Source organism: Spermophilus citellus (genome assembly GCF_964194105.1).
Source record: "Spermophilus citellus genome assembly, chromosome: 3".
Lineage (NCBI taxonomy): Eukaryota > Metazoa > Chordata > Mammalia > Rodentia > Sciuridae > Spermophilus > Spermophilus citellus.
The window spans coordinates 2,134,274-2,158,458 of NC_138184.1; the positions used below are offsets into that span (position 1 = coordinate 2,134,274).

The 24,185-nt window shown below is 68.7% G+C and overlaps 1 protein-coding gene across 6 annotated transcripts in view; it reads left to right on the forward strand.

Moving 5' to 3' along the window:
* The first annotated feature begins 315 nt into the window (after positions 1–315).
* Positions 316–24,185, forward strand: part of NFIC (nuclear factor I C) — a 46,084-nt gene continuing 22,214 nt past the window's right edge. For 2 of the 6 annotated variants that reach the window (XM_081284840.1, XM_081284844.1), the window contains exons 1-2: positions 6,037–6,203; positions 13,458–13,989. In XM_081284840.1, coding sequence (XP_081140966.1) covers positions 6,174–6,203; positions 13,458–13,989 — 562 coding nt within the window. In that variant the 5' untranslated portion in view covers positions 6,037–6,173. Of the gene's footprint in view, positions 334–1,231; positions 1,259–6,036; positions 6,204–13,249; positions 13,310–13,457; positions 13,990–24,185 lie in introns of those variants that run through there. The other 4 variants (XM_081284839.1, XM_081284842.1, XM_081284843.1 and 1 more) reach the window with 3 other exon arrangements.

The following is a 24,185-nucleotide window of genomic DNA, read 5'->3' on the forward strand; positions in this document are numbered from 1 at the left end:
CGACCCGCCGCGGCGGCCGCTTGCTGGGCCTCCCTCGGCGCTGGCCGGGCCGGGCCCGGGATGCAGCCACAGCACCAGCCGCCACAGCCGGAGCCGGCGCGGGGAGCAGCCTGAGCGCGGGCGGCGCGCGGGACCGGGGGGAGGGCGGGCCGAGGGGAGGGTCCTGCGGGCCGGGGGGGGGGGCGGGCGCGGCGCGCCCCCTCCCTCGCGCGCTCGCGCCCTCCCCCGCGCGCCCTCCCTCGCCGCCTCCTCCCGCCGCCTCCGGCCCCCCCTCGCCGGGGACCGAGCGCGCTCGCTCCGGCGCCGGCCTCGCCTCCTCGCAGCAGCGCCATGGTACGTCGCCGCCCCCACTTTCGTTTTCGCCCGGGGACTTTTTGGGGTGGTGCGTGGGCTCCGGGCGAAAGTTGCAAGGTCTGGGGGGGCAGGAGGCAGGGGCCTCCCGGAGGAGCGGCTCGATGCGGGGACCCCCTCTCCGCTTGCCCGTCGCCGCCGGACCCCCACCCGCCGATTCCCCCGCAGGGGGCGGAGCTGGCGCGCGGGGAGCAGCGGGGGACCCCAAGTGGGGGGCCCTTCGCGGGCGCCGCGGAGTTGGCGGGGAGGGCGGGGCTCCGGGGAGAAGGCCCCCCCCCGCCGGCCTCCCGCTCCCTCCCGGGCCAGACCCGAGGCGGAGGGCGCGGCCCTGGTGCACGACCCTCCAGTGCGCAGCCCGGGGGTAGCCGGGGCGGAGGAGGGGGTGCGGGTCCCGGCCGTGCGGGCCGGGGGTCGCGGCGGCCTCAGCGGGGTGCCCCGGCCCGGGCGAGCGCGGCGCGTCAGCTAGCGGAAAATGGCCGCTGCGGAGAGGGGCGGAGAGCGCGCCGCGGCCGCTGCCGGGCGCCTTGAACTTGGAGCCGGGCGGGCGGCCGTGCTCGGCGCCGCGCAGGGCCGGCCGCTGGGCCTGCCCTCCCGCCGCCCGGACCCCGCCCCCTGCTGACCCGGGTCCCGCTGCGGCGCGCGTGGGGTCCCAGCCCCGGGGGATCCCTAGGTCCCTGGCAAGCGCACCCCAGGCCGGGAGTGGCAGAGACTGCACTTGGGGATCCCGGTGTCCTGTCCGCGGGCTCCGTAGCGTTGCATCTCGAGGGGTGCCTGGGGGGCTCCTGGGCTTCTGGACCCACCAGCCCGCGAATCCGTGGGAGCGTCCGCGGTCTGTGCGGCTGAGTGGTCCGGTACCTGTCCGTGGGTCCGCGGGTCGCGACGCGTCCTCTGCTTTATGCATCCATGTGTGCGTATCCACGTGTGTTTTGTGTTGCCTGTGTGTGTCAGAGCTTTGTGTGGCTATGGGACAGCCTGTGCGTCTGGGTAACTCGGCGGCTGTGCTGGGCGTCCCAGCGGGACGGTCTTGTGAAACTGTGTGTGTCCCTGGGGCCATGTGTCCCTGGGTGACCGTGCTGTGTCCGTGTGTGTGTTGTGGGATGGGAATATTGTTGGTGAGTGGGAAACTGTCGTGTGGCTGCGTCCCAGGAGACTGTAGGGTGTCGCTGTGTGCGTGTGACTCGGGCGCTGAGTGTCCCTGGGGATGGCCCCCCTTCCCCAGTTCCTTTTTTCCTGGAGCCGGGGCTGCTGGGGGCGGGGCAGGCCCTTCCTCTGCCTTTGCAGAGTGCTTTCCCTCATCTCACCCCTTTAAGACCCCTTAACCTCCCCCAGCCTCAGGGTCCCCCATCCGCTGGGCCCAAGGTGGTCCTGGCTTGAGGTTCCGGCGCGAGGTGGCGCCGGGACGCGATCACCCAGGGGCTGCGCGTGCGCGGGGACCTGCTCCGAGGGGGCGGGGCGGCGGGGTTTCCTCCCTCCCTCTGCGGCTGTGGAGGTCCCTGGGGGAGGGCGGTTGCCGAGGTGTGGGGCTAGGACAGGCCCCGGGGGTGGCCAAGGAGAGCCCTGAGACCCCTATGCTGGGGAGACCCGAGTGGCGCGGGGGCCGCCCCCAGGCCTGCCTGCACACTGGCCCCGGGTGGACCAGAAGCAGAGCGGTCGCTGAGTTCTTCCCCGCCTGGGGGAATCCGCGCTGCCCCCACCGGCGCGTTTTTATATAATTTTCTAAGTATAAAAGCCTCAAGGCCAGGCCAGAGTCTCAGCTTTTTTTCTTTGAAACCCCATCCCATTGGGGATGGGTTTGGGAAGGGGAGAAAACTAGCCCTGCCATGGCCCACTGAGAGAGAGAGAGACACACACACACACACACACACACACACACACACACCAGGGTCCCAGGACAATTCCCTGCACTCAGGGTCGCCCCCCAGGGACTCCCGCAGAGCCAGACACACCCAGGCTGCACCCCCCTCGTGCTGTGTGTGGGGCACATTCAGAGCCCAGGTATGCCCCCCCCCCCCCCGCACACACAGAGCTGCACACACACAGGTACACACAGACTCCCGCTCACACCTGGAGATGGATGCACACAGGCGCAGCACCCACACTTGTCCCCACCCTCGACCCCTCCCCTGCCCCTGGGTGTCCCTGCAAGGCCCAGGGGGAGGAGGTGGCTGTCATCCTGGGGGGGGGCAGAGGTGTGTGCTGGTGAGGGTGTGACTTGCCACTGCCTGTGTGAACACCACGGGGGTCCACGGTGGGGCGTGTATGCTCACAGGAGTGTATGGTCCTGTGGAGTGTGACTGTGGTGTGTGTCTGTGGCTGCTGGTGTGGTTGGGGGCAGTTCTGTCCCCCTGTGGTTGAGAAGAGCTGTGCTGTGGGGCGTTGTGAGGCCATTGTGTGCCTGTGTCCTGCGGGGACCTGGGGGGCCTGTGGGGCTCTGCTCTGGGTGGGGTTTGAGGCCAGGTCTAGAGACCTTGCTCCCAGTGGGGGGTCTGTTCCTCCATGAGTCTGTGTCTCCGCCTGACTGTGTCAGGTTGGGTCTCCTGTCTGTCTCTGAGCCTGTGACGTGTGTGTGTCTGTGGTGTGCATGTGTGTATCAGCCCAGTGTCACGTCCCACCTTGACTGAAGACCTTGACATTCCTCCTCTGAATGATGCAACTCCCATGGACCCTTGCGAGGGGGGGGAGAGGTGGTGGGGTCAGCAGGTGCACACCTGGCAGGGTGTGCCCCGTGGGACCGCTGTGAGGGTCCCCAGGGTCTCTGGCTGCCCTGAGTGGCCCTCAGTGTTTGTTTCTTTATTACACGAGCCCTTGGAGTCGTCAGAAGAGGATCGGAAGTATCCAAAGTCAAGCTGGAGGTCTTTGTGTTAATGTCCCCAGGTTCAGACCCACCTGCCACACCTCTGGGTGTGAGCACTTGCCAGAGGGCAGGCCCAGGTCTCAGGAAGACCCCTGTGAGGCTGGGGTGCTGGAGGGGAGCCCTAACCTAGAGCCAGGCCAGGTTCCACCAGCTCGGCGACGAGCCCAAGCCCACGCGTGTGCCTTCGTATAAATGGCACACGCATGTTCACTTCAGGGACACACCTCATCCTCAGTGAAGGGTGTGTGCGTGTTCGTGTAGGGGCCCTGGCATCTGCAGAAGGGACACACTTGTGTTGTCATAAAGGACCCTGTGCACTTGGTGGGCGTGTGTAGTGAAGAAAAAAAGATTCTCACTGAGGTTTGTGAGCTTCTTGCTGAGCCTGTAGCCGGGATGTCTCTGCCCAAGAGTGCACTTGACAATGTCTGGGGTCGGTTCTGGTGGTCCATCTGGGGAAGGGATGCTCCTGGCCTGGGCAGTGGCCAGGGATACTGCTCCATGCCCTGTGGCACCCAGAATGGCCCCCCACAAATGCCCGCAGTGCTGGGGACGTGAGGCTTTGGGCTGCTTCTTGGCTGGGCCCTGAGTGGCCCACGGAGGAGCCCTGCTCCCCACCGCTGCGTCCTGCCGCGGCCTCAGTGCCTCAGCAGAATCTCCAGAGACGGGCATGGAGGCCGAGCCTGAAGCTGGCTAGGAGCACTACTGTTGGGGGTGACCTTCTTTGTGGGACAGTTACAGGAGGGTGCAGGGGTGGAGAGGGGGAGACGGCATTTTCATTTTTCAACAGATGAGCCACGTTCTGGTATCTCCTGTGCCCACTCCTGTCCCCGCACTGAGGTCCAGATCAGCCAGTTGCTTTCTTAGGAAACCACCACAGGCTGGGCACTGGCTGGTTTATCCCTAGCCCAGAGGGGCAGGAACGGTCTTCACCCCATTTCACAGAGGGGGCAACTGAGGCAGGGAACAGTTAAGCCGCTGGCCAGAGGAGACACTCACCAGGCAGCAGCCACCCTGCACCAAACCGAGTGAGGAGGTGGGCAGCTGTGGAGCCTCTCCCACCTGCAGCTGCCCCCACCCTCCGGGCAGGAGTATTAACATTTCTGCAGCAGTCCAGCCTGAGGTGTGTCCTGAGATGAGGAAGCTGAGGCTTCCCAAGGGCCATCTGTGTACCCCAAACTTTACCTTCAAAAGGAGCCCTCCTGCAGGAGGGGGACCCACCCTGCTGGACGCAGGCTGCAGGGGAGCTGGGGGACTTCAGCTTCTGGGTGCATTCGAGGGTTTACCTTGTATGTGCTTGTATGTACCTTTAATAAAATAGGCCTTAGGTTGGCATTTGGATCCCCAGACACCCGTCCCCATCATCCTGGGGTTTTAAGTGCCACCCCCCTCCCCAGCTGCACAGTGAATTTTAAAAGAAAAGCATCTATGGAGTGCAGGATGGTTTGGGTAGTAGTCACCCCATGCAGTGGGGAGTCTCGGGGGGCCGGGGAAGAGGGGCTGTGGGGTCCTGCTACCTCCTGGCTCACAACCCTGAGCAGGTGCTGGTGTTCCCCGGGTTCCCGTGCCACAGGGAAGTGCTGCAGGCACCTGGCCCTGAGCTTGGGCAGCTGCCCCAGGCTGGGGAGAAGGTCCGGTCCAGCTCAGAATGCTGAGTCAAATGGGCAGGCTTTCCAGGGGGGTCTGAGTGGGCTTCTGAGAAGGTCCGGGCTGTCGTGCTGTTTGTTCTTGTGCACAGACCCCTCTGCCAGGAGGACACCTGAGGTGGGGATGAGGGATGCAGCAGCCTCTAGACGGGCTGGGAGAGTGTGAGCCTGGGGAGGACCCAGCTGGCCTTACACACCCTGGGGGCCTCCACTCTGGGGACATGGCCTGTGCCTCTCTTGCAGAGCGAGAGCTGCAGCGCTCTAAGAATGTGGATTCTGGGGCCAGGTGGCCTGGTTCCAAGTCCACATTCCCTGTGCCTCGTTTTCCCAGGCTGCAAAATGGGCCGTCCTTTTGGGCTGGAGCTGGGGAATGAGGCCTTGAGGGTTCATCTGGCAAGCCAGCCTCCTGCTTGGCCACCGTCATCCTGGGTCTGGGGAGAAATATGGGCGAGGCCAATTGCCCCCACCCCTTTGGCACTGGCTGAGCCGGAACAGATTTCTGGAGGCCCCTCCATTAGTGGAAGCTCTTCTGGCCAAAGGAGGGGGCGTCGTTTCCAAGCCTCTCCAGCGCCGGAACTGCAGCCCGTGTCTGCATCTGGGGGCCGGAGGGAGAGAGGGTGTCCTGGGACGCCCCCCCTGCGGTGCGTCCTGTCGGTCGTACATCTTTAAGGCGAAAGACGCGCGCTCCCGCCGGCCTCTGCGCACGTCACTTCTTCATTCTTTCCCTCCCCCCTTGGCTCGTTCCTGCAACTTCCCGGCCAGCTCGGGGCGGGGGGGAGTGGGGGGCGCTTGGACCTCCACCTCTGACACTCGGGGTCCACCACCAGCCCGGCCCCGACCTTCCCAGTTGACCCCGGTGGGCAGCCCCAGGGGACCCGCTGCGGTCGGGTCCGTGGGTCCCGGGCAGCGGTCCCAGACCCGGGGTGGGGACGGGTAATTCTAGCAACGCTGGGGGCTCGCGGGACGTGGGGGGGTCTTTCCTCGCTCGCGCTCTTTTTTCCCTCGTTTCTTTGAAAGTTGGATGTTGAGAAGTGGGAGGTTCGCGGTGGGAGGAGAGAGAAATTGGGGGGAGGGAGAGGACAGGCTGCCAGAGGGAGGGACAGAGACAGGGAGACAGGGGGGGCAGGAAAGGAAGAGACGCGGACAGAGACGGGGAACCGAGGGAGGCGGCGCTGGAGAGAGGGAGCGAGGGAGGGAGGAGCGGCGGCCGCGGGAGGCGGCGAGCCGAGCGCGCCGCGGGGGGGGGGGGGGGGGGGGCTGGAAAAATGACTCAGTAAGTTCCGCGCGCCCGCTCCGGCCGCCCTGCGCCTCCCGCCGCGCCCGGGATGTATTCGTCCCCGCTCTGCCTGACCCAGGTACGCGCCCCCCAGCCCGCGCCCCCGGCCCCGCGCCCCCGCGGCCCGGCCCGGGAGTTTGGAAGCTGGCGGCGGCGGGTCGAAAAAGGCGCGCGTCCCTCCCGCCACCCGGGCCGGTGCCCCCTCCTCGGGGCCCAGGTCCGGTGGAGGATCGGAGGATCCATTAGGCCGAGACCCCCACCCTGGACCCCAAGTCGAGACCCCGGCCTCGCCCACCGCCCCCCGGGACCCCTCGCGTTCCTGGGCGCGGGTTTGGGGCTGCAGCCGCGTCCTCCCTGCACTCCACTCGGGGCGCGCTGCCCCCGGCGCTCGGGAAGGTCGGGAGGGAGAGCCCCCGGCGCGGCGGAGGCTGGGCTGTGCGCGAGGCGCCTGCCGCCTCCAGGAAGGAACCCAGGGGTCCCGGCTGGACGCTGGGCCTCCCCAGCTGTGCTGAGAAGAGCATCCCTCTGCGTGGTCCCCACCTCCCCCGGCCCAAGTGGTGACCCGCCACCGCAGCCCTCGGGCGCCTTTCCCCCCCATTATTGGCCCACGTGTGCGTGGAGGGGGAGGGGGCGCGCGAAGTTGGAGCGCGGGGGCGGGGAGGGTGCTCTGACGTCCGGCTGCCCCGCCGCCCCACCCCCAGCACCCTCCCGGTATTTTCGCCGCATCGATTCTGAATTATTGAGCTGCCTGAGCGGAGCGGCCGGAGCAGCGGGGAGGCCAGGAGGCCGGGCGGCGGGGCCTGGCCTGGCACTGCGGAGCTGCGCGCCCTCGCCAGCCGGGCACCTGCCCCTGTCCCCTCCCGCAGCAGCTTCTCACCCCTGGCCGCACTCCCAGACTGCCCTGGGCTGAGCCTTCTGCAGTGACCCAGGGGGTGTGTGGGGAGGAGGTGGCTGCCCTGTCCCAGGCCACTCCCCAGGGGACTCCTGGCCCCCCACTGCCTCCAGAGGCCCCCAGGACCATGTGGTTTCCAGCTGGACACCCCCTCCAATTTTGCTGTGCGATTTTAGGCCAGTGGGGTGCCAGCCTCAGTTTCCCCAGGTGTCACAAGACTGAGGCAGGTGCAGCAGAGAGCCAGCGCAGGCTGCAGGGGTCCCTGGAGGGAGCCTGGCTGCTCTCAGGTCCCTGCCCAGGTCCCCCATGCATGAGCCTGGAGTCCCCATTCAGGGTGGTTCTCACCGGCCCTCCAGCTGCCACTCAGGTGTCCCCGCAGTGAAGGGGGGAGCTGGGCTGGGGGTGTCAGGCCTCCTGTGATCCCTGGTGACCTTGGTGAGCCCCTGCCCCTTTTCCTTTCTGAGCAGCTTTGGGGAGGAGGGCTGCCAGGGCAGGTGTCCCCTTGAAGCCCCCCCCCCCCAGGAGGGCGGAGGGAGGGTTCCGAGGTGGGCCTGCTGTGTGGCCTTGGGCAGGCTTTGAAGCCTCTGCACCTAGTAGGTGGTGAGTGGTGCCCGGTCCTCACTCTCTGCCTCCCCTCCCTGGCTCCCTGCAGTGGGTGGCTGGAGGGCCACCAGGGGAGGCTGTTCCAGGGCCTGCTGCTGTGGAATTCCCCGACAGGCTGGTCCAGGGACAGGCCTGCGTCCACGCTGCCTTGGGGGAGGGGACAGCCTAGCCTTGCCCCAAAGAACTTGCTGTGCCGACTGTGCCTCAGTTTCCCCAGGAGCAGGGTGGGGTCAGCCAGGGGGACAACTGAGGGGCTCGAAAGATCCAGGTCTGAGTGAAGAGCCCCGAGACGGGGCAGAGATGGGGAGACACAGGCGAGAGAGAGCCCGGGCCGGGGGTCCCCACTTCAGGGGCTCCCCTGAGACCCTCCCCTGGTCACCCTGCCCTGCACAGGAGCCTGGGACCCCCTCTGGGTCCTCTGTGGTCCAAGTGCAGTCCTGCAGCCGGCTCCCTGCGGCTGGCTCAACCTGAGCTTCCTCTCCTGTCCCTCACAGTGGTCCCTCTCTGCCTCTGTCCCTGCCTCTCTTTCTCCACCAGGGTCCCTCTTCGCTCCTCCCTGCCCCCCTCTTCCCTCCTGTCCTCTCTGGGTCTCCTACATGGCTAATTTCACAACCTGAGTCCAACCTAAAATAGCTCCCTTTTAGCTGATCCGGCCCGGATCCTTCTGGGGAGCCCAGGCCTGGGGGGGGGGGGCGGGGGCAGTGCCTGGTGCCAGCCCGCGCTGTGCCACCGGCCGGCCTGCGGGGAGGGGGGGACGGGGCTGCAGCGGGCAGCCCTGGAGGATTCTGGGAGCCTTTCCCGGTCGGTCAGCGGTGACTCAAGTGCCTTTTCACTTTTACTCTTAAGAGGAACTGCGGAGCCGGAGCCGTTATTTCCATAAATCCTGCTGGCGGGGAGGTGGCCTCCCGCCCGCCGCCACCGCCACGTTAGTTATTCCGGGTTTGGGGCCAAATCCCTGTTGGCTGCCCTGCCCAGCAAGAGGATTCCCTGGCCCCGCTGGGCCTGGGCCACCTCGGCCGCCGTCCCTCCCTCATTCATTCACCCTCCCTCACCCCCTTGGCCCCCACCTTTTGACGGCCATGTCTCAGCGTGGACACTGAGGCTGGGGGAGAGCGCCGGCCTGTTGGGTTGGCCAAGCCTTCCTTACAGGCCCCTGCTGAGTGCCAGGGGAGATGGGGAGGCAGGAGGCCTGCGTCCAGCCCGGGGCGGGCTCTGGAGGGGCATCAGGGGTCATGCAGGACCAGGGAGCCCCAGCACCTCGCAGCTGGGAGAGGGGCCAAGACTCAGAGAGGGTCAGGGCCCGCCCAGGGTGGCACAGCACGGCTGTGGGGCCAGGATCTGGGGCTGCTGCCCATCTGGCTGTTTGGCCTGGGCAGGTGGGGCTCACAGAGGCCAGCTCCCCCTGACCCCCCTCCTCCTGTGTCCCCCTGTCTCTGCGCCTCCCCCCCTCCCCTCCCCTCTCTGCGGCGGGCGAGGTGCCTCGTGGAGCCAGGGCCGGCTCCCTGTAAATCACCGAGCTGGATTCTGGCGAGTCAGCGTTCTCCCCGCTCGCTCCCTCTTCCTGCCAGAGCCGCCTCCCTCCCTGTCGTGCACTAAATGGATGGGAAACACGGCTGTGTCCGCCGGCTGGAGGCCGCAGGCCCCGCGGGCTGCCCCCCACCCGGGCGCCCCGACCCGCAGCCCGGCGCCCGCCCGCAGAGCAGCCGCCTCCCCCAGCCGCACGCCCCGCCGCAGCCTGCGCAGCCCTGGTGCAGGACGCAGCCCTGGTGGGGGCGCGGGGCAGACCCGGCGTATCCTTCAGATGCATGTGAAGGTCTTGCTCAGGATGCACGGAATCCACTTGTCCTTGTCCCCAGTTTTGCAACTCTGGGGATGTGACCTCAGGCCCCACCTGCCCCGGACTGTTTCACCCGCTGCCTCCACCACAGGGCAGCCTGCAGGAACACTGGAGGTGTTCGGTGCAGGGTCTGGCACACAGTTGGTGTTCAATAAATGCCTCTTGCATGAATGACAGATTCTGCCGGCTGGGGGCGGGTCTGGCCTTCCGGGGCCTGGGCACCCACTTCAAGTGGGACATGAGTCTCTCCCAGGTCTTCCCAGGACAGTGCTGGCATGCAGCAGGTGCCACATGAGAGCTGCAGCCCTCGGGGCATTGTTGGGCTAACAGTTGTCCTCCCCCTCAGCACTGTCCGCCACTCTGCTGTGCCGAGTGTGCACTCTGTCACTCTGCTCGGCGCTACCCCAGCTTTGGGCCCTGTGAGAGGGTCAGGGTGGCCCAGGGTGGCCCAGCACAGTTGTGGGGCCTCTGGTCTCTCTGTCAGACACCCAGATGGACACAGCCGTGCACTGGGCATGCAGAGGAGTGACAGGCAGACGATGGCGTGGGGTTCAGAGAGGACGGGCAGCCCCGGTGGCCGGAGCCACGGCCGAGGGGCCGTGCTGTGTGCTCAGATGCTTGTGTGCATCAGGAGTGAGGCTGGGGGTCAGGATAGGGAGACGGGTCCAGCTGGGCACCCTCTGGCTGTGTGATGCTGGGCGGAGACTTCAGCTCTGACACCCCAGCCTCCTCTGGACAGTAGAGGCAAGCTTGTCCCCAGAGCTGACACCGCAGACTCCGCCTGCCTGAGCCTTGGCTCAGCCTCAGGCCTCTCCAGGGACACTGAGGGGTGTGGGGGGAGATTCGGGGCCACTTTGGCAGGGGTCTCCACTCTCTGGACTCACTCAGATTCTCCCCGGTTGCCCCCGGAACCCTACACCACCCCCCTGTCCCCTCCCACCTCCCTCCTCCCCCTGCTCCAGCCACAGTCCCCTTGCCCCTGCTGTGCCTCCAGGCTCAGTTGTGCCCCAGGGACTTTGCACAGCTTCCTCCACCTCAAAACCCCTCCCCCATTGCCATCCCTCAGGTCCTCATTCAAGTGTCCTCTTCTGCAAGACACCTTCTGGGCTCCTCACCTAACCCCTCCCCTAGGGCTCCCTGCCGCCACTCCTCCAGATGCCCTCAGAGCGCTCTGCTCAGCATCCACCCCTGCCCCACGTCCGGATCCCAGTGAGTGGGGTCACAGCCGTGCCCAGCACCACTCAGGGGCAGGCACCCAGAGGCCCTGGTAACCGCAGCCCAATGCCTCCCTCCCTCGTGGGGTCCAGCGTCAGGAGCTCTGCTGCGCTGAGCCTGGGGGAAGGAATCGTCCAAGGTTGCAGAAACGCAGACTGCCACTCGCCAGTGGCCTGACCTTGAGCTGGCCGTCCACCTGGAGAAGAGGACATTGGAACTAAGGCTTTGACGGATGCATAGGAGTGCGGGATATGGGCTCAGCAGGCGTGGAGACAGGGCACGAAGCCTCACATCCTGGTTTGCTGCCGGGGAATATGGGGGGCTCAGCAAGGCCTGGACCCCAGTGTCCACCTCCCAGCATCTGTTCTCTGGCCAGCAAGTTCCAGCCAAATTGGGGTTTCTGGGAAAGGTCCATCCCTGTCCCTCCGCTGCCTGGCATCTCTGCTTCCAGAGCAGGCAGGTGCCCACGCCCCGCCACGTCCCTGGCCTCTAGTTGTACAGAAGGAGAGACAGGCCCCTGTGGGTGGCCGTTTGCTCCTGGGTCACACGGACAGGAGATGGAGCCAGCACCACCCTGCCTCCCTCCCTGCCAGTGGGCGCCTTAGCCTTGGGACCCGGGGTTGGGGAGGGGGTGACAGGCTGGGCTGAGACCCTGCCCTGGGGCCCCGCGTGAGTGGAGGAGGCCTGGGCCAGCCGGTCACGCTGCCTGCAGAGGCCTGGGGACGGCGGCCAGGGCTTGTGGAGTGCAGAGCCCCTCCGCTGCTGGCCCTGCTGTCTCCCTGCCCGGTGGCCTGTGGGCATCGGCGGTGCTGGGGACCAGACCCCTGGCCGTTGTAGGTCGTGTAGAGTGCCTGGCCCTGCTGCTCACCTGGTCTGACTCCCACAGAGGCCGAGGGAGGACCGGGCAGCGGTCCCTGACCCAGTTACAGCGTGTTTGTCTTCCTGACTCCATGGCCAGCTGGGGTCACCTGTGACGTGGGCCCCACCCCTGCCCGCCTCCCTGGCACCTCTCCCAGGAAGGTGGGGGGCTTCGACAGGGAGGGCAGAGCTGGACCTCAGGGAGGGGCTCAGGGGGAGAGGCTCCAGAGGGAAGGTCCAGGGACGGAATGCGGACCCCTATCCCAGCCACCGGCCAGCGCGGCTCAACAGGGCTCCAGTGAGCCCTGGGCTGGGGCGGAAGCCACTGCCTGCAGGGATGCTGCTGCCCGGGCCTCCTGCCCTCCTGGGCCTTCCATGGCCAGTGACCGGGCCCCACAGTTTCCTGCCTCTTCTCTGGCTAGGTGGCCTGGGCTCTGGTCCAGCTGTGTGCCCCTGACAAAGAGCTCCCCCTCTCTGGTCTCCGATGTCTCCTGCATCCAGACCCAGGAAACCCTGGGAGGCGGATGGGGACAGGGTGGGTGGCCTCAGCTGGTCAGGTTGGAGGAGGAGAGGCAGTGGGAAAGGGCCCTGAGGTCCAGTCCCGGCCACAGCTGTCACGGTGACTCACACTCTAGGGGACATTGGAGGGGAGCTGAGCTGGTACCGGCCCGGCCCATCCTGCCCCGCCCTGGCCTCCCCAGGCCTTGGCTATTTTGGGAGACTCGGCGATAGGCAAGATCCCATGTCCCCTCCCTCCAGCACCTGGTGGCCGAGGCAGTCCCAGGGGAGACGGAGCAGGCCGCAGGTGGACAGGGCCCAGAGGCTGTGACCGCTCCTGTCTCCAGCCCTCGGGCCTCGGGTCCCGTCGGCTCTGGGCAGGAGAGCTGGCCTTCCCCCTCCTGAGGTCAGGCCGTGGGAACGCGACGGCAGTGCGCCCTCCGAGCAGCAAGATCCACAGTGGCCAGCATGGAGGGGGTGCTCGGTGGCCCAGGGGGACGGTGGGATCGGTGCCCCGAGAGGCGCCAGGAGGCAGTTCCCAGCTCCCCTCGGGTCCCCCTGCAAGGCCAGGGCCCAGCGCGGGCACTCCCTGCGCTCAGTGTTTCTCTCTGAACAATGGGGAGTGGGCCCCTCCCACCGGCAGGGGTCAGTCCTGGAGGGCCACTGGGGCTGGGGCTATTTGCCCGGAAGGTCACAGGGCTGCAGGTGCCAGGCCCCAGTGGCCGGGCCCTGCTCAGTGACCCGTCCAGATGGGGGGACAGGGCGACAGAGCACAAGCGCAGCTGCAGTGCAAGTCCCGGTGCCTCCTGGCCTCTGCTCCCCGTGGGCACGTGGGTCTGTGGGGCGGGCTGGGGGACGGTCAAGGCCTGCCTGGGGTCTCCCCTTCTGTGTGTGACCACTGTGGTCCTGGGCTGGCGTGGCCCCTGGCGTGGGGCTGTGCAGGAACCTGCACCCTTCCATGGCCCCTCGCCCGTGCCTCTGCCAGGCTCTTGTTGATGTCACAACTGGCAGAGGCGGTCCCCACTGGGCCTGCCCAGCAGGGGTCTGGGAGGCGAGGCGGAGCCTGGTTCCCTGCACCATTGAGCACCCGGTTTGCTTGGTCCTGCTCTGGGCAGTCTGGGGCAGGGGCTTGCAGACCAGAGCCCAGGACCAAGGCGCCGGTGTCCACTTTTGTCAGTGAAGTCCCACTGGACCACGCCCTCGCCTAGATCTCACGTGTGGCTAATTTTGCGCAAAAATGCAGAGCGATGGCCGCGGAGTCGGGGGCCTGGGCTGCGTTCCGGTGAGGCCTTTACCATCGGGGCTGCAGCCCGGGTTGAGCCCAGGGAGGTCGGGTCCGGGGAGGCCTGGCTCCGGCCTCGGCCCCCTCGGGCCGTGGGTTCCGTGGCCCTGAGCAGGCGCGGCCCGCTGACCGGTGGCCTCTCCCGCAGGATGAGTTCCACCCGTTCATCGAGGCGCTGCTGCCCCACGTGCGCGCCTTCGCCTACACCTGGTTCAACCTGCAGGCGCGGAAGCGCAAGTACTTCAAGAAGCACGAGAAGCGCATGTCCAAGGACGAGGAGCGCGCGGTGAAGGACGAGCTGCTGGGCGAGAAGGCCGAGGTGAAGCAGAAGTGGGCGTCGCGGCTGCTGGCCAAGCTGCGCAAGGACATCCGGCCCGAGTGCCGCGAGGACTTCGTGCTGGCCATCACCGGCAAGAAGGCGCCGGGCTGCGTGCTCTCCAACCCCGACCAGAAGGGCAAGATGCGGCGCATCGACTGCCTGCGCCAGGCCGACAAGGTGTGGCGGCTGGACCTGGTCATGGTGATCCTGTTCAAGGGCATCCCGCTGGAGAGCACGGACGGCGAGCGCCTGGTGAAGGCGGCGCAGTGCGGCCACCCGGTGCTCTGCGTGCAGCCGCACCACATCGGCGTGGCCGTCAAGGAGCTCGACCTCTACCTGGCCTACTTCGTGCGCGAGCGAGGTGAGCGGCGCCTGCGGGTCGGGGGCGGGCGGGGTCCAGGGGCGAGCTCCAGGGGCGGGGTTTAGGGGGCGCCGGAGTGGGGGAGGCGCTGGGGTCTCCAGGGCGACAGTGGCAGGGGTCCCAGCAGGAGGCGGCCTGCAGAGGGCATGGCCAGTGCTCTGGGGACTGGGGGAGAGGTGGAGCAAGAGAGTCCGAGGGGTTGGCAGGGCACTGCCAGACCCAGAGGGGGCTGCGGATCTCAGCCTGAGGTAGGCAGCGGTGGTGGCCCCAAGGTCTCTGATGACTGTGTCCTGGAGGGCCAGGGGCAGGAGGAGAGGCCACCTGGGGCCTCCGGAGAAGGCGGGGCATCCTGGGCCTGTCTTGGCCCCTGTCATCCACTCAGGCGGCCCACAGCAGCCCTGGGGTCACCGTCCCCGATGTGAGTGGGCAGCTGGGTGCCATGGCGCTGGCTGTGTGGCTCCGTGTGGCCAGTGCCTCCCGGCTCCACCAGCAGATGCCCAGCCCAGGCCAGCGGAGTCTGCGAGACAGGGAGACGGTGGCTGCTTCCGGAGGAAGAGGTGTGGCTGAGCCGGGGCTGTGGGGTGGCCAGGCACAGTGGACGCCGGGCGCCACGGTGGGCAGGCAGCCTGGGCAGAGGTGTGAGGGCGTGTGCAGGCCCGTCCCCAAGGGGCTGGTCCTGCTGCTGCTGGTCACGAGCCTGTTTCCCTGGAGCTCTTCAGGGTCCCTAGCTCAGGGACGCCGCGGGGATTCCACAGGACCCTGTGTGTGGCAGTCTGGGCACTGGCCGGCCTGGGGGTCAGCTGAGACTGTCCTCGTGTGGGGCTGGGTGTGCGAGGGCGGGCTGCGTGCCCTGTCCCCGCCTTCCCCCTCCCCGACAGCAGGACACCCTTGAGGCAGGGGGTGGACCAGGGGGCGTCTGGTCGTCGGGGAGTGCAGTGGACAGACCAGGTCAGGACTCCCCAGGGGTGACCTTGACCCCAGCCCCTGCCCAGCCTCCCCCACTGATCCTCCAGGAATTCTCTGGGGCCGGAAGTGAAGTGGGGTGGGGGCCGAGAGCCCCTCGAGGTGGCCAGCTGTGGAGGGCCGGCGGGCGGCCTGGGCGGCCTCTCAGGGCCGTGGGGTCCTGTCCCCCCACTCCCCCGCGGCCCGCCCCTCCTCCTCGGCGCTGAGCTGATAAAATGTCGAAGCCAGTTTTCTGCGGCGTCAGCACAGTCTGGGCGCCTCCCCCGCGGCCCCCACCGGCAGCCAGCGGAGCCCGGCTCCAGACACCTTGTCCAGTGGCCACGCCTTGGCCGCAGTCTGGTCAGCCTCCCTCCCCTGAGGCTGCAGAAGGTCAAGGCTGTGCCCTCCCTGGTTCCCAGCCCATCCCCCAGGGGAATCCCTGCCGCAGTGGCCCAGCCTGCGCCCGGCTCCGGGGGTGAGAGGGGCCGGATCCTCCGGCTCCGCCGCCTGCAGCCTGTGTGACCTGGGGCCAGTCACCCTCCCTCTCTGGGCCTCATCTCCGTGGACAGAGGGGGCCGAGACAGACAGAGGCAGCGGGTACCAGGGTGGCCACTCAGCGAGACCCTCACGTGGCTGAGGATGGGCCGCAGGCTGTGCCCACTGGCCTCGGTCCCAGTGCCCTTTGCCACCTGGGCATCGTGGTCTCCAGTCCTGTCCCTTGGCAGTCCCTCTGCCTGCGGAGCCCTCCCCGTAGAGAGCCTCTGGGTCAACGTCCAGGCCCTGGGTCCAGCTGCAGGTCCGTGGGTTTGACCAGGGAGCGCCTGGGCTCCCTGCCCCCCGGAGTCACCCTGGGCCCATTTTACAGAGAAGCGTGAGAGGCCCAAAGAAAGGGCCGTGTCCCGTGATCATGGGCCAGGAGGGCGGCCCGGGCAGCCCCACCTGTGCTGCCCACACCGTGTGCCTCACCCTCCACGGAGTGGCAGTGGACGCTGGAGCGGGCATCTGGCCAGCGTGGCATGGCCCCTCCTGGCTGAGCTGTGCTGTCGGGCCACAGGCTGCCCCGCAGGAGCCCACGCTGACCCGGCTCTCCACTTCTGTGCCAGGACCCCGTCCTCTGCCGGGCCAGCTTCAGTGACTGTCCGTCTGATGACAGGGGACAGCCACCACCTCCCTGCCCCAGGGCTGGAGGGGTCCCATTTGGGCCAGAGCGTGGCGCCTGGCTCCTGTCAGTCCTGCGGTGGCCCTGGCCGGGGGGTGGGGGTGGGGGTGGGCGCAGGGCCTGGGCGGGCGGCTCTGGTCAGCCGCAGGCGGGAAAGTGGACCGGGGCCTTGGAGCCGCAGAGTGAGCGAGGACAGACAGACAGGCGGGGAGACTCGGTGACGAGACGCTCTGGGGTTTCCGAGGGCGGGGAGGTGGGCGGCCACGGGAAGCCCCTGGGCCCGATTCCCAGGGCTGGACGTGTGTGCCCAGGGCAGCCTGAGCAGCTCTGGGGACTCTGCTGGGGCCATGAGGCACGTGGGGCCCTGTGGGCCAAGGGTGCCCTTGAGGGGGCGGGGCAGCGGGGCAAGAAGCCAGCAACCTGAATGGGCAAGAGGAAGAGAAGGTGGCATTGGGCAAGGGCAGAACAGGGCAGGGAGGCTGCAGCCAGGCAACTCTGCCCGGGGAGGGCCTCCCAGGAGAGGTCACTCCTAACACGCGGCCTGTAGGAAGTGAGGGAGCTGGCAGGAGGAGAGGGAGCCGGAGCAGCCTGTGCAAAGGCCCTGGGGCTGGGCCCGCCTGAGGCTGTGGCAGGGCCAGGACCTGCCCTGCCTGTGGGAGTCTGAGGAACCAGGACACAGAGGGAAGCCGCTGCCCAGGGCCCGCCGCCCAGCCGGGCCTCCCTGCCCCCTCTGGCAGCCCGAGAAACCCGAAGCGCGGGCGGGCACCGTGCCAGGGCGGGGGAGGGGCTGCCAGGCCCGCCCGCTCCGGCAGCTGCCAGCCCAGATGGTGCCCATCTGCTGACGCCGCTGGGCCGGCCTCCCGTTCCCGCCTCACACGGTGCCAAGCTCCTGCAGCCGCGCTGCAGTGGCACTGTGGGCTGGCCAGGAAGCCCGGGCCGCGGGAGGGGCTGGGGCGCCCAGAGCGCGGGAGACGTGGGGAGACCCGGCGCGCCGGGCGCGGGGACGTGCCCTCTGCGTGCCAGGCCGGGCCCAACACACCCTCCTCCTCCCTTCCTTTCCGTTCCTTGCCGGGTGGGGGCCCGGAGCTCCGCTACGCCAGGCGGGTGCTGCCGCTGGGCCACCCCCGGCCTCCCTGCCCGGCTGGGCTCCTCAAGTCCCTCCACCGTCCTGGCAGGAAGGGACTCTGACCTCCTCCTGTATTCAGATATGAGGCAGAGGCCCAGAGAGGGGCGGCCACTTGCCCGAGGTCACACAGCTTCTAAGGGCAGAGCTGCACGGAGACCCTCCTTTGGGGAGGGAGCGAAGCCCCTGGTTAAACACTCTTGAGGTCGTCCAGGGAGAGCCCCCCCCCCCAGTGGACGGGAGGTAGATACGTCGAGGACACGGCCTGGACGGGGCCTGCTGAGTGCCTCGTGCCCAGCGTCAGGGACAGCACTGCCGTGAGGTGCGGCCTGGGGGTGCAGGAGGAAGGGCCTCAGGAGGGACTGGGGGACCCGGTCGGCCACCGCCCCCCACGGCCTGCTCTGCCCCGGGGAGCCTCCGTCTGCCGTCTGTGCAGTGGGCACTGGGAGCCAGGGGCCCTGAGAAGCAACCAGAGGTGCTCAATAAGTGCTTGCTCCTCTGGCCCTCTCCCTGGCCCCAGGAGCCGGGGAAGCCCAGCTCTGCACTGAGCCCAGGGAGGAAACGGACTCAGGTGACCGCGGGCGGCCGTCACTGGTAGCCAGGTGTCCGGTGGTGGGGGCAGGGGCTCTGGCACCCTCTGGGCCCGGCAGCCAGGTGGACGGCCACCCGCCTGCGCGGGGTGGTGGCTGCCGGCGCCGGGTCCAGACGCCAGCTGAGGGTGTATTTTAGGGACCGCGGGAGACCTGGGCTCCTGTCCTGGTGGAGGGCGGACGGTGGGCGCGCTGGGCGGCGAGTGGGCTGGGCTCCGGTTGCCCGCCCGAGGGGCCACTGACCTAGCCATGCCCGAGGCCAGGGAGTGGGGAGCCGGACAGTGCTGCCCACTGCCTAGGACTGCCCACGCCCATGTGTCCCGGCCAGTGTGGCAGCGGCGAGCCCCTGCCTGGCGAGCAGGTGCCACACACACCAGGAACAGGCCATGCCGAGGGCCACACCTCACGGCCACACTCCACCACCATTTTGCCAATCAAGTTGCAAACAGTGATAGATAGTGACGTCCACGTGACGGTGACCACGTGTGTGCTGTGCTGGCGTGACAGCAGGAAGGACTGTCTGTGGCGACAGCAGGATGATCACTCGCTCCTGCAGCACAGCCCCCAGCCCCCCGCTGCTCGGCTGTGCAGCGTCAGGAAGCGAGTGCACATCTCTGATCTCCACTTCCTCATCAGTGACCATCGGGAGGAGGGACCCCTGTGCGCAGAGCAGGGCCGGCCCGGGGAGCAGCGTCCACCCAGGCGCTGGGCGGGGTGCTCTGCACCTGTGGCTGCCCCCAGCGTGGCGGGCTGCAGTTGCCACCCTGGCCCTGTGCCCAGGTGCCGGGGGTGGGGGAGGCTGAGGGCAGCTGGGGACAGCTCTGTCCCCCTCTGCCGCTGCCAGGCCAGCCCCTCTCCCTCCTGCTGGGTCAGAAGGGGTGAGGGGCAGAGGAGCAGGCACTTGGGGACACGGGTGTTTTGTCCGATGGGAAGGCTGTGGCCCAGGGTGGCCCCCTGGGTCCTGGCGGCTCCCAGCAGACTTGGAGGGGTGCCAGGACACAGGGAGAGGGACAGGGACCGGCCTTCCCAGGCAGGGGGCCCTGGAGTCCCCAGGCCAGAGTGGCTCCCAGGTCCTGTGGGGTGAACCCCGAGTCTGGGCCGGTCCTGGGACCTCCTTGGCCCGGCCCTGATGGTGGCAGTTCCAGAACTCTCCAGGTGGCCCAGGGCAGCCGGTGCCCGCGGCCGTCCAGCGTGCAGACCTCGGGGTGTCTGGGCGCTGCTGTCCCCGGCTCGCGGTGTCCCTGGCCTTTGCAGCGCGGGTCTCACGCGCATCTCCATTGGATGGGCCGCGCTGGAGGTGCCCAGAGCCGCAGGTGGCCCCTTGGCTGCGCTGGGCAGCGTGGAGCAGGGCACAGGTGCCCGGGTGGGCTCTGGGGAGCGTGAGGGCAGATGTGGCTGCGGCCCGGCCGCGTTCTCAGCTCCCCGACGTCCTGCCTGGGGCTGGGCGGGGCCGAGTGGGCGAGGGCACCCTGCGCTCGGGGGGCCCAGGGAACGTGTGGCGAGCTGGGTGCCCAGCATGGTCCTGCCTGTGGCGCGGGGACGCGGGAGGGGCGTCTCCCTTTCCAGGCCACACGGTTGTGGCGCTCAGACCCTCTTGGCCTGTGATCTTGGGTGCTGGGCTTCCTCCTGGTGGGCAGATCTGTGGGAGGACTTCCCACGAGGCCCCCAGGGTCTCCTAGCCCTTCCCCTGGAAGGCAGAGGTGGTGATTACCGGTGGTGACGCCCCCAGGGCAGTCCGTGTGTGCCGGGTGTGGGGTGCCCACTGGGTGTGGGGTGTCCACTGGGGAGACCACGACACTCTGGGACCCCAGGGCGGGCCTGGGTCACCTGAGCCCATCCCTGTCTCATTTGACCTTACGAGGACCCCTGAGCCTGGGTCGTCATGAGCGGCATTTACAGAGGGGGAAACTAAGGCCCAGAGAGGCACAGTCAGGGGCCAAGGTGGCCCAGCTGAGGGGAAGTCAGGATTGGAGTCCAGCGGTCAGGGAGACTCCGGGCCCGCTCTGCCCCATGGCCAGGGGAGCCTGGGGGACAGAGGACCTCCCAGAGTGCCCGGGTTCCTTCCCGCCTGCGGGCCTTGAGGCTTTGGTGCAGGTGACGGGCAATAGGTCCAGCTGGATCAAGGGGCACTGGGGGCCGCAGCCCCCCCGACCTGCTCGGCCCCTGCGCCAGCAGCCCTCCTCCTCCACTGCCCCGCGCCCCGCGGCCCTGGCCTTGCCAGCCGCCCTGCCCCCATCCCGCCCCCATCCCGCCCGTGGGCTGCCCGGAGGTGGCATGGGCAGCTGAATGGGCCCCTTGTTCCTGGCCACACCCTCTCCTTGGGGTCACCCTGGGACAGGCCAAAGTGGTGCTGCCTTAAAGGGCCAGCGCCCCAGAGAAGGGAGGAGGGCCACCTTCCCCAAAGCCACCCCCACGGCAGCAGCTGGCCTGGGAGGAGCCTCGTGGGCGAGGGGTGGACCGTCGGGGGCTGCCTGTGGGCGGGACATCCTGGGCCTGGGTTCTGCCCAGGACAATCCTGCCTGCCTGTGCCTCGGTTTCCCCGTCTAGAGCAGGGTCCCTCCCCGGGAGCTGGTGGCGGGCGGCTCCCGGGCGGGGACGTGGTACACAGTCGCCTTCCTCCTGGGCCCACTGTGCAGGGACGGCGCCTCCTGCTGCCGCGTCCTCGGGCTGCGTGGACGCGCGGCGGCCTGCTGCCCAGGTCCAGCCGTCAGAGTGCAGAGGGGGCAGCAGGCCTTGGCTGCAGCTGGGGCCCCCCAGCAGCGGCGTTTATTGAGCACTGGCTGCATACCAGGCCCTGCCAGGAAGGGCCCCTGGAGGCGCCCTGTGCAGAGGGGCAGCGAGAGGCCCAGGGCCAGCCCAGCGGCTGTGCAGCTCCAGCTGCCCACCTGCCCTCTCTGGGCCTCAGTTTCACCTTCAGAGCAAACGGACCGTCCGCCGCCCCCGCGGGCTGGGCCCCTTCTCCTGCTTGCGGAGCCCCCGGACCGAGGCCTCCCCGAGCGGGAGCCAGCGCAGAGGGCCGGAGCCCAGCTGCACGGGCCGCTCCACGAGGCGGCTCCCAAGCCCAGGCTGGCCACAGACAGCCTGGGACAGGTTGCTGCCGGTGGACAAGCCTGTCCTCGTCCTGGCCTCCTTATGTAACCGGGTCACCCGAGGGCAGCGGCCCACTTACATAAGGGAGGCGGGCCAGCGCCAGCTGGGCAGGGGGAGGCTCTTAAAGGGGCCGCGTCCTGCACCTCCTGGGCCTGGAGCGGCCTCTGCTCTTACCGCGGCCGTGGGCGTGGCCAGCGTGGCCGCAGGACAGTGGGTCCGCCTGGTGGGCCAGAGCCCTGTGCTGAGCCCATGAAGCGCTCGGCCAGCCTTGGCTCCCTGAGCCTCAGGGTCCCCTTGTAGGCAGTGGACACCAGGGCCTGCCCTTGCTGCCAGTTCACGTGTGACCTCAGGCAGGTGGCCTGCTGTCTGGTCCTCCGTCCCACCTGTGAGAGGCCCCTGCCTCGGGTCCAGCACTCGCCGGAGCCCTGAGAGGAGGAGGGACCAGCACCGAGGATCCAGTCTGCGCCAGCTAGGCAGAGAGCCCAGCTGTGCAAAGGCCCTGGGGCAGGCCAGGCCTGTGTGTTGGAGGCTCAGCAAGGAGCCATGTGGCTGGAGCAAGGGAGAGCAGGAGGAGTCGGGAAGGGGACGGGGAGAGGACAGGGCAGCTGGTGTGTGGCCTTGTGGGCTGCAGGTTTGGGGTTCTGGGGTGGTGGGCGCCACGGGGAGCCGTGGGAAGAGGAGGGGGGCTCTGCTCAGTGTCCGCAGGAGACTGTGTGCAGGGGAGCTGGGCCCCAGGGGTGAGCCTGGGTACAGCCAGGACCAGGGCAGCAGATGGACTCGGGGTGCCGAGGCCTCCATGGGAGGGCAGGGCCCGCTGGCCACCAGTCCTGCCCCGTCCTGGGCACACGCAGGGCAGCAAGGGCGAGGCAGCAGCCGGAACCCCCCTGGTCAGGACCTGGTGGGGGTCAGCAGATGGCTGGAGGCTGGAGGCCCAGGGCTCCCACCAGCCTGTGCCCCAGCTGCAGGGCCGCTCACAGCCGAGCCGCCATCTTCCGCACGCAGAGTGCCGGCCTCCTTCTGCGCCAGGGCCTGGTGGACGCCCAGCGTGGGTAGGTGGCCGTCAGCAGGAGGCCCCGAGCCCCGGCACCACCTGTGCCCACAAGTCCCACGCTCGCGCCCGGGTGGCCCCGCGCCGGCCTCTCAGCCGCACCCAGCTCTGTGCTCGAGATGGGCGTCACATCTGACCACGGGGAACCGACGCCCGGGGGCCACCAGCATGTGGCGCAGTAGGACCTCAGCGAAGGGAGGGCGCGAGGACGGTGACGGTGACTTCGCCCGAGCCCGGGGGCCCTGTGCTCGCCTCCAGGCCCCTCCTCAGGAAGCCCCCAGCCCGGGCAGGGCCAGTGCCTCCCGGGTCCCTCCTGCCACAGCCCTCGGGTGCGCAGGGCGGGGCGGCCTCTGTGGGGCTGGGCCGCGTGTCCCCCGCCCCGTGGCCCGGCCTGCCAGTGCGCACGGCTCCCTCTGCCCGGGGTCCTGCAGTCTCAGCACGTGTCGTTTGTCCCCAAGCATCTGTGAGTGCCACCGGGGCGGGCACTTAGTGAGCAGCTCTGCAGGGCCCCCGGGGCACAGGGCCGCCCCTGCTCCCCAGCTGGCCGCAGCCCCACTCCGCCCCCTGCAGCCGGGAAACCGAGGCGCGTCCCCAGGCCGCCGTGTGGGGACAGGCCGAGGGGCAGCCGAAGATGGAGCTGGGGTGGCGTCACCGCCTGTGTCCCCAGCTCCCGCCCGGCCCTGACCACGTGGCCACAGGAGCTTGGGGGGGGGGAGCGGGTCAGCCCGGCCCCTCCCCCGGACACACTGACATTGAGGGACGGGAGCCTGGCTAGGCGCCTGTGGGTATATTTAACCCTCGGTGTCACCTCCCAGGGCCACCCTGAGTTTGGTTGTGCAAGTGGCACCATGGCGCTGTGCTGGCACTGGGGCAGGTGACGAGGACACAGCACGGCAGCCCCGTGTCACCTGCTCAGCCCCGGGAGCCGCAGGGACTGGCAGGGGAGGCCGTGGGGCCTGGAGCCTGGCGGGCCACCCCCGCCGTGTCCTGCCTGGCCGGGGAGGGGAGCCCACGCCCCAGCCCCTCCTGGGTGCACAAGATGGCCGCCCAGCTGGAGAAGCATCTGGAACAAAATGGCCGCTGGGCGGTGATGTCACGAGGAGGCCTGGCTCGGAGGCTCCGGTTGGGACAAGCCCCGGCCTGTCGCCTGGAGCACGCTGCAGCCCCAGGTGGCCCCACGCGCAGCTCTGGGGTCCCTGGGCAGCAACGCCAACCCCAGGCCTCCGGGGACTGGGGCGGGCCAGGGGCCAGGCGGGCAGTGGTGGCCTCTACCCTGACCCGCCAGCCTGAGGTGTCCAGGGTCACCGCAGGCCCGCGGCCAGACCGGAGGGAGCGGAGCCAGGCCGGGGACAGGGAGGCTCTGAGAGTGATTCCCCAGCAGGTTGGCCGCGGCCCAGGCGCCCGGGCGGAGGGAGATGGAAACTGCGGTGCAGACTCCAGGAATCGGGGAGGCCGAGCCGGGAGGCTGGGCCGAGGCCCGCGTCAGGGAGGACACCTGCCAGGTCCTGTCCAGGCCCCGCACTGTCCCTGGGGACCCTGGGTGCTGTGGACGACTGTGCCTGAGGAGGCTGGGTAGGGGCGCTGCCTTCTCTCTGCTAGGACAGGAAGGCCTTTGGGGACATGTGGCCCAGAGCCTGTGGGAGGCCGTGTCTAGGGACTCCTTGAGGCCACAGCAATTTGGGCCTGGTCCTGTCACATTACCAGGGAAGCTGGCTTCTGTCTAGCTGCAGCCTCCCCCGCGGCTCCATCCCTGGCCCCAGGATGTGACCTCGGGGTGGCATTAGCTTCCGCTCTGTTGTCTGCTGTGACACAGCGCCTGGGACGGGGTAGACAGTAGGCACTCAAGGGGCGCTGAACCAAAGAATCCCGGGTTCTTACACGCCAGCTTGTGAAGGGAGGGGGGCCCAGGGACTGCCCAGCAGGGGGCAGGGAGCTGGCCCTGGAGGGGCCCCGAGAGGCCGGGCCTGGTGGGCGATGGGGGACACGGAGCCACCGACAGGGACTCGAGTCGCGTCAGGGAGCAGCGGGGTGTGTGGGGAGGGCACCGCTGTGCCAAGGCCCTGGGGCGGAGAGGGGACTCGCTCTGACCCGAGGAGGTGGGCAGAGGCTCTCCCCAGGAGGCTGCTATTTATAGATCCCGACTCCACCGAGTGGTGGGACCAGGAGGGACCGGGGCCAGGGCGCGAGCTGATGGGGACAAGGGCCTGGGGGCCTGGAGGTGCAGGTTGAGGGAGGCCCCGGGGA